At 40.5% G+C, this 9,962-nt stretch overlaps 1 protein-coding gene across 1 annotated transcript; it reads left to right on the top strand.

Moving 5' to 3' along the window:
- Nucleotides 1-7,574: 7,574 nt before the first annotated feature.
- LOC141648938 (uncharacterized) lies at nucleotides 7,575-8,782 on the top strand. Its single transcript, XM_074457645.1, has 2 exons — nucleotides 7,575-7,871; nucleotides 7,961-8,782. The coding sequence occupies exons 1-2, from the start codon at nucleotides 7,575-7,577 to the stop codon at nucleotides 8,780-8,782; spliced, it is 1,119 nt and encodes a 372-aa protein (XP_074313746.1).
- Nucleotides 8,783-9,962: the final 1,180 nt, after the last annotated feature.

The raw sequence follows: 9,962 nt of genomic DNA, 5'->3' as shown, positions 1-9,962 counted from the left end.
TACTTCCATAGCACGAATGGTGTCAATCATTAAGGGAGTAAAAGGTAACTTACAACCTGCTTTGAACGCCCATTCAAAAATACAAAACCAACCAGGTGACACCCAGTTAGCTCTGAATGGACAAGATTCAGGAATCCATACCTCAGTCGAATCAGGAATAATAGTTTTCTCCCTTAAAACCCTATCATAGTTCGTCTTCAATAAGTTTTCTTCAGGGAAATAAGGATCCAGAGATTGAAGAGCAGAAAAAATAGAATCCTGATATTTAAAAGCTATAGCACGAGCAGGAGGATCAACTTCAATCACCTCCTCCTCCTGGACGTCTTTGGGTTCGAGTTCAACAACGACTTTTCGGGGTGCGGGACGCTTTTTGGCTCCCATATCCTTTATTATTTAGTTTATTGTGATGAATTTTATTTATTGAAAAATTATAAGTTAGCAGAGTAAGACTCCTGGGAAATAGGGGAGAATTTTAAGAGAAAATCTAGCAAAGAAAGTGGAAGAAAATTGGTGGAAAACAAACTCGTCACAAGTACCATGTTTATAGAAGGGGTTTAACTGTGAAAAAACCCTAGAAATTGCAAAACTGTCATCATGACGTCACACAAATTAGCCGTTATAGTATTTAACGGTAACTAGGAGTCTAAGAGTCATTGAGTAAGTATAATTCTTTTTATTGTTCAGCCCGGTAAAATTGACATCTCACCCCTGGCCTGATCCAGCACGGGTAAAATGTCAAGGGGCAATTGTTAGGCCCAGTTTAGCCTGGTCTGACTCTAACCTGGCCTGACCTTACTAGGCTGATTGAGGCAACCAGAGACCGGACAAATCTAACTACTATTTTGCTGTTGAAGAATATTATAGCAAGCAGGCTACTAAATCCTGGAAGAGAAGCCTGATGGTAAATGCAGAATAGCCTGGCAGGGCATTAAAACAGGCTGGATTGAGAAGATAAACAAGAAAAGCAGTTGTTGGGAATGAATAATCGTGTCCTATTCTCAAGGACGACCAAGTCCAACTATAAAGCTACATCATCTATGAATGTTAAACGGGAAAGACTGAAGATCAGTTAAGAAGTAGAACAGGTCAAGCGAATTAATAGGAGCATGCCCAATTAATCTGGCAACGGCTCCTACAAACGGGGAAGGACGTTGAGAATAATGTAACGTTAATATTGGTAGAATTATAAATAGCATAATCAAGCATTTGTAAAGGGATTCATTATTCATTGGTTTTTATTCAGCTACTATACAATTTATCTTTTATTCCCGTGTATTCAATTACATATACAAATTTGTATTCAGCTTATCCAAATAATAGAAGTGATATTCCTTACACCTCGTCTTCCCTTATTATTCACTCACAATATACAAAACTTATAGAACTAGATACCCAAATCACTCTTTAAATAAAGCCGGATCCATTCAGGGGAAATCCTGCTAAAACACCTACCATGCTCCATTTGCTCATCCACATGCACGAGGGTCATGCTACCATAGAATTTTGGCCCCTCCTTCTTCAAAGCATCAACAAAGAGGTATACATGGACAAGGAAAAACGCAAGAGCCCTTCTCCTAGCCACCTCCGAAACATTGGCATTCATTCGGTTTGAGAAAATGTTGATAAGAGCCAAGATATCCACACCATGAGGAGCAAGGTGGAAGTTGACTTGGCTTGTTGACAAACCCAACATGGAACGAAATTTCTCCTTATAACACAACCGAGTCGGAGGAAGCACCGGAACACAACCCGGCCACCCACCAATGGCCCCAACTTCTTCGGCAAGAGGACAAATTTCACCTTTCGGGAAAATGAAAACGTGATGTTTCGAATCCCAAAATCGAGAACATGCTTCGAGAAATGAGGATTGCACCTTGACTTGACGGAGCACCAACAATTGACCAACTCCCATGCAAATGAGTTGGTACTTTTCGGGAAGTGACAAATCCCGGCATCATTGTCGCAACGCATTCTCAAAGGCATCCATGAAATATTTTTGTGGAAGAAGAAGAGGTTTTGTAGAGATGTTTTTCGTGTTTCGGATGATGAAACAATGAAGCACAAATATCACTATTTATACAAAACAATCAGTGCATTTTTCAGAAAAAAACGAGAGCTGCTTCCTATCGCCAAGTAGCTCGCGCCTCTTTGGGCCTGTTCTTAGGATTCCCACCTTGAATTGTCCCTTTCAAGTTGTGTTTTCTCCTGACACCTCAAACCTCCCGCCGAAATGCTCGCGCCTCTTCGGGATGGTCCAGGACATTTTGTGCTTTCTCACACTCACATTTCCTTATTTTCGCGTTTTACGAAATCCGACACGGTTTCCATGACGCAGCTTTACACATACGAATATTTCTTTCTTTTTTAAAAAGGGGAAGGGCTAGTCGCCCCGATCCGCGACGGATCATTTCCATGTCAATCGAAATGCCGAAATTTTTTCGCTTTTTCGCACTTTTTCCAGCAAAAAAATAAAATCGAAAATTGATAACACGACATCAGTTTTCCTCAAAATTTCAAGCACTCACAAATCCGAGTCTTGATCTCACAAAAATCAAAAATCAAATACAATCAAAAAAATCTATTCTAAAATTCACCCCTGGCAGTTTGAGTTTGAATTTTTTTTCGAGTCACAAATCAATTTCAACAATTTCAATGCAATTTAATTCAAGACAGGAGTTAATTGCTCAATTTTCAAATCAAATCCTTTTGAGAAGTCCAAACGTGACGACTTGTCACGGAATTTTGAAAATATCATTTCAAATTTCGAATTTCAATTTTAACATTGAGTCACCGTGATTAATTTCGCTTTGAAATACTTTCTACGTGTTTGCATTTATGCATATGTTCTACCTGTTGCCTGTTTTCTACACTAACAATGCAGGAACTAGTGCGAAGCAAAAGGGGAATTGACAGCCGACATCGCCCCTCCGAAACACAACACAAAAAAGCCAAAAATCACAAAATAAACCACAATCCAAAAACACATATATACAAACTGCCTCACGCAAAATACATCGACGCACGTTTGATATAAACGACTGACCATACAAACAGGAGCTAGTACAGACATCTATCATACAGACACTAGCCCAAAACAACCATCTATCATACAGACACTGGCCTAGAACAACCGTTTATCATACAGACACTGGCCTAAAACAACAAGCTGGGGGCTACCCGCCACATACCGAACTAAGAACTCCTTATCGTTCCGATCGGAAAAGAAAAGGAGCAACACAGGAAACAGAGGAGTAACAGCGGATTGAGGCAACCAGAGACCGGACAAATCTAACTACTATTTAGCTGTTGAAGAATATTATAGCAAGCAGGCTACTAAATCCTGGAAGAGAAGCCTGATGGTAAATGCAGAATAGCCTGGCAGGGTATTAAAACAGGCTGGATTGAGAAGATAAACAAGAAAAGCAGTTGTTGGGAATGAATAATCGTGTCCTATTCTCAAGGAAGACCAAGTCCAACTATAAAGCTACATCATCTATGAATGTTAAACGGGAAAGACTGAAGATCAGTTAAGAAGTAGAACAGGTCAAGCGAACTAATAGGAGCATGTCCTATTAATCTGGCAACGACTCCTACAAACGGGGAAGGACGTTGAGAATAATGTAATGTTAATATTGGTAGAATTATAAATAGCATAATCAAGCATTTGTAAAGGGATTCATTATTCATTGGTTTTTATTCAGCTACTATACAATTTATCTTTTATTCCCGTTTATTCAATTACATATACAAATTTGTATTCAGCTTATCCAAATAATAGAAGTGATATTCCTTACACCTCGTCTTCCCTTATTATTCACTCACAATATACAAAACTTATAGAACTAGATACCCAAATCACTCTTTAAATAAAGCCGGATCCATTCAGGGGAAATCCTGCTAAAACACCTACCATGCTCCATTTGCTCATCCACATGCACGAGGGTCATGCTACCATAGAATTTTGGCCCCTCCTTCTTCAAAGCATCAACAAAGAGGTATACATGGACAAGGAAAAACGCAAGAGCCCTTCTCCTAGCCACCTCTGAAACATTGGCATTCAATCGGTTTGAGAAAATGTTGATAAGATCCAAGATATCCACACCATGAGGAGCAAGGTGGAAGTTGACTTGGCTTGTTGACAAACCCAACATGGAACGAAATTTCTCCTTATAACACAACCGAGTCGGAGGAAGCACCGGAACACAACCCGGCCACCCACCAATGGCCCCAACTTCTTCGGCAAGAGGACAAATTTCACCTTTCGGGAAAACGAAAACGTGATGTTTCGAATCCCATAATCAAGAACATTCTTCGTGAAATGAGGATTGCACCTTGACTTGACGGAGCACCAACAATTGACCAACTCCCATGCAAATGAGTTGGTACTTTTCGGGAGGTGACAAATCTCGGCATCATTGTCGCAACGCATTCTCAAAGGCATCCATGAAATATTTTTGTGGAAGAAGAAGAGGTTTTGTAGAGATGTTTTTCGTGTTTCGGATGATGAAACAATGAAGCACAAACATCACTATTTATACAAAACAATCAGTGCATTTTTCAGAAAAAAAGGAGAGCTGCTTCCTATCGCCAAGTAGCTCGCGCCTCTTTGGGCCTGTTCTTAGGATTCCCACCTTGAATTGTCCCTTTCAAGTTGTGTTTTCTCTTGACACCTCAAACCTCCCGCCGAAATGCTCGCGCCTCTTCGGGATGGTCCAGGACATTTTGTGCTTTCTCACACTCACATTTCCTTATTTTCGCGTTTTACGAAATCCGACACGGTTTCCATGACGCAGCTTTAAACATACGAATATTTCTTTCTTTTTTAAAAAGGGGAAGGGCTAGTCGCCCCGATCCGCGACGGATCGTTTCCATGTCAATCGAAATGCCGAAATTTTTTCGCTTTTTCGCACTTTTTCCAGCAAAAAAATAAAATTGAAAATTGATAACACGACATCAGTTTTCCTCAAAATTTCAAGCACTCACAAATCCGAGTCTTGATCTCACAAAAATCAAAAATCAAATACAATCTAAAAAATCTATTCTAAAATTCACCCCTGGCAGTTTGAGTTTGAATTTTTTTTCGAGTCACAAATCAATTCAACAATTTCAATGCAATTTAATTCAAGACACGAGTTAATTGCTCAATTTTCAAATCAAATACTTTTGAGAAGTCCAAAGGTGACGACTTGTCACGGAATTTTGAAAATATCATTTCAAATTTTGAATTTCAATTTTAACTTTGAGTCACCGTGATTAATTTCGCTTTGAAATACTTTCTACGTGTTTGCATTTATGCATATCTTCTACCTGTTGCCTGTTTTCTACACTAACAATGCAGGAACTAGTGCGAAGCAAAAGGGGAATTGACAGCCGACATCGCTCCTCCGAAACACAACACAAAAAAGCCAAAAATGACAAAATAAACCACAATCCAAAAACACATATATACAAACCGCCTCACGCAAAATACATCGACGCACGTTTGATATAAACGACTGACCATACAAACAGGAGCTAGTACAGACATCTATCATACAGACACTGGCCCAAAACAACCATCTATCATACAGACAATGGCCTAGAACAACCGTTTATCATACAGACACTGGCCTAAAACAACAAGCTGGGGGCTACCCGCCACATACCGAACTAAGAACTCCTTATCCTTCCGATCGGAAAAGTAAAAGAGCAACACAGGAAAGAGAGGAGTAACAGCGGAAGCAGAGGTGGTTACCACGACGGTAATACCTCGCTCCTACTCCACGACAAAAAAGAAGACAATGTCTGGCAGACTTCGGATGATAAGGAGGTCAAGAACCATGATGCGGCGCACCACCCCGGTGTTGACCCTCAATCATCATCCATCATGTCTATGAGCCACAATGAAAAGGACAAGCCGGTCACGTCATCCGCCTCCCCTTCTCTATGGAAGCATCCTCTACCACCACCTCGGCTCCAGCAGCCTCCCCGGTCGCTTCTGCTCCTCCCGGATCATCCTCCTCCTCCAAGACCTCAACGACAGACCCTGTAGGCCCCGAACACTCCCATATAACCAAAGGCAAACAAAGAACGTCAGCCAAAATTTCGGCATTACGACGGCGTAAAATGGACAAATCCAAAAAAAACCTGCTTGACTTTTTAAATATTTTAATATGTGGAGCTCAGCCCCTACTTTCCATGACAGTGTGGCAAAAGTCTGGGATAAACGCATAGAGGGTACTAAAATGTATAGGATAGTCCAGAAACTCAAGTTACTCAAGCCTGTTCTCAAGGACATCAACAGGTCTTGTTATTCTGATGTTGAAAACCAAGCATTGATGGCTGAAACTAAACTATTACAGTTGCAAAAGCAGATAGTTCAACATCCAGGTGACAGGTGCCTAATGGACCAGGAACATGAGACTCATAAGCTATCCTAACATTTGCAGCAAGCAAAAATGGAATTCCTAAGGCAGAAAGCAAAAACGCATTCGATCTCTGAGGGAGACACTAATTCAGCCTATTTCCATGGAGTGATCAAGGCTCGGAGGAATAAAAATTTCATTCACCAAATCAGAGACCATAAAGGGAAGTTGCATACTGAAGAGGGTGGGATCCAACAAGCTTTCCTAGATTATTATAATTTGTTACTTGGCTCCAAGTCACCCACTATCAAAGTCAAGCATTCTATAGTTAAGAGGGGACACATGTGTACTGAGCTTTATAAACAATTGCTATTAGCTCCTGTCACTCACGAGGAAGTCAAAAACATTATGTTTGGTATTCCTTGTGATAAAGCTCCAGGGCCAGACGGGTATTCTAGCAAATTTTTTAAGGATTCTTGGAACACAGTGGGAGACGAGATAACTAATGCAGTGCTGGATTTCTTTTCCTCAGGAACTCTCCTAAAGCAGGTTAATACTACTCTTATTACTCTTATTCCTAAAGTGGACAGACCTGAGACTGTGCTACAATATAGACCTATTGTTTGTTGCAACGTTATATACAAGTGCATCTCAAAAGTGCTTTGCAATAGGCTAGCCTCAGTCCTGCCAGAGTTGATATCCACGACTCAGGGAGGGTTTATTCAAGGTAGGAATATCATGGATAATATACTAATCTGCCAAGATCTCATAAGGCTTTATGAAAGAAAATCCATCTCCTCTAGATGCCTTTTTAAAATGGATCTTCAAAAGGCATATGATACAGTTGATTGGAGCTTCTTGGACCAGATGCTTAAGCAGATGAAATTCCCCAAGCAATTCAGAAAGTGGACTATGCAGTGTCTCACAACAGCTAGCTACTCACTTAACTTGAATGGGAATATGTTTGGGTTTTTCCAAGGCCAGAGGGGACTGAGACAAGGAGACCCATTATCTCCTCTTCTTTTTACTATCTGCATGGAATATTTGTCTAGGCTTTTGAATTATTCGACTGATAGTCCAGATTTTAAGTTTCATCCATTATGCAAATCAATGAAACTGACACATCTAATGTTTGCGGATGACCTCCTATTATTTAGTAAAGGCGATGTTCACTCTATGATGATCCTCCACAAAACTTTCTCTACTTTCTCCAAAACAACTGGGCTCTAAATGAGTAAGGGGAAGTCAAATGCGTATTTTAATGGAGTCCCTGATAGCATCAAAAAAGAGATTATATGCATCTCTTGGATGGTGGAAGGTAGCCTACCTTTCAGATATCTTGGAGTGCTTATTAAAACTACTAGACTTAGTGCTCAGGATTGCAAACCTATCATTGACAAGGTAGTTGATAGAATCAGGGTACTGGGAGCAAGGAAGTTATCTTATGCTGGCAGACTAGTTTTGGTCAAGGCTGTTCTTAAAACTCTTCACACCTACTGGGCTTCAATGTTTATTTTACCAACGAGGGTAATCACTAGGATTGAGGCTATTTGCAGGAATTTCTTGTGGGACGGGGGGCTGATTTCATTAAATCTCCTCTTGTGTCATGGGAAAAGGCTTGCAGACCTCGAGATGAAGGGGGTTTGGGCCTGAAAAATGAGCTTCAATGGATCAAAGCAGCTGTGGGGAAGCTGGTTTGGTGGATTGCAACTAAATCTGACCATCTGTGGGTCAGATGGATTAACCATATCTATATTAAAGACAAAGCTTGGCAGACGTATACTCCTCCCCAAAACACCAGTTGGTACTGGAGGAGAGTCTGTCGGATCAGAGATCTTTTTATAGAGGCCTACCAGCAGAATCAATGGATGACACAACAAGGGAAAGAATATACTATTGAAAAAGGTTATGATTTCAACAGAGACAAAAGTCCCAAAGTTAACTGGTACAACATGGTTTGGAATAAGTGGAATATCCCTAAACATAGCTTTATATCATGGGTGTACCATCACAGGAACATGAACACAATGGAAAAATTATACAGACTAGAGATTAGTGAAGTGGATACCTGCTGCCTATGCAAGAACAGTATCGAAACCATCGATCATCTGTTCTTTCAGTGCCAGTATAGCCAGAAAGTCGTCAATTGTGTTGGAAACAGGATAGGCATCTCTTTGCCTCACCACGACTTACTTACCCGGAGGACGAGGAGTCACGGCTCGAAGATTGAGAAAGGAATCATTGATGCCACCATCAACGCGTGCATCTACCACTTGTGGAGACATAGGAATCAAAGTAGGATTGATCTTACCCTCATTCATCCCAAGAAGGTAGCTCATCAATTACTTGAGGAACTACAGAAACGGGTTGCGGCCATGGTTACAACCTCCATCCGAGAGAAAGATAGAAAATTTGTGCAACATTTCATGGAGATCTAAGCTTGGTAGGTTATAGGATGAAGACGAAGATCCCTTTTTTAGGGTTCCTGCATTTGGGATTGATGTCGATTAATTAGGGATTTGTTGGTTTGCTTGTCTGATTTTGTTTTGTGGTAGTATGGGATAAATCCCATAAGGCTATTTGATTCTGTTGGGTCGAATTGGGCTGTCAAAGATGATGGCCCAATTATCTCATGTATGGTTGAATACTTTTTGATATATATTACTTACCTTTCATCAAAAAAAAAACCTGCAAAGCAAAACAAGGGCAATCCCGCCCAAACCCAACCAAACAAAACAATTTACAAAAAACGCACAAAAAAATGACTCGCCCTTCTTTTCAAGCAAAAGACGAGTCAAAACAACAACCACAACAAAATGGCACCCCAAGACCCGCACAAGGTCAGCCAACAAACCAAAATAGATTCCTGACATAATGGGGTATTTTTCTACAACTCGAAAAGGCAATTTCTACGCCAATTTGAGCGCAAACAGGTCAAAATTTCGAAATGCGACCAAACGAGGCAACGTGATTTTATCACGTCTCAAAGCTACCTAAACTACCAATAAGGTCCATTCCAAGGCAAACTGACTCAATTCAAGCCCAAACAGACGCTTATTTTGTCAGACATAAGACCGTCATAGAAGGCAAAAATTCCCATTTTGCCCACAATACCCAACAAAGGTCCAAAATGGCAAACACGGTCTTTCCCGACTACAATACAACCTAGTGGGACCTATTACCCAAGCAAATAAACTTGCCATTGTGAAATGAGATGGTTTCTTCGCCTCACTCACGTTTCTCGAGCATATGGGATGTAAACGGGGACCAAAATTCAAACTAAAAGCACCTCTATACTCCTAAATAGGTTTCTAATCTAATGCAATAATCAATTTCACTCGAAATGGGCTCAATCAAAACGCCCTAATCAATTTTAAGGGTGTGATATTTCGCCCTAATTTAATCAATCAAAAAGACCAACCAATTCAAATGGATTCAAGAAGAAATACATACCTAGAGATGACATATTGATGATAGCACGAACTCAAGCAAGAAAGAAAACCAACAATGGCAATTTGTATGGGTTTGTCGAGAGGATGAAGAAGATGAAGTAAGAATGACGAGCAAGCCATTCTCGCGTCTTTTACAGGAAAATAGGGAAGCCCTCTTACCTCGCTA

This window comes from Silene latifolia, chromosome 1 (assembly GCF_048544455.1).
Source record: "Silene latifolia isolate original U9 population chromosome 1, ASM4854445v1, whole genome shotgun sequence".
NCBI lineage: Eukaryota > Viridiplantae > Streptophyta > Magnoliopsida > Caryophyllales > Caryophyllaceae > Silene > Silene latifolia.
The sequence above is the reverse complement of the archived record's forward strand: the minus strand, read 5'-3'. Positions and strand labels throughout refer to the sequence as shown.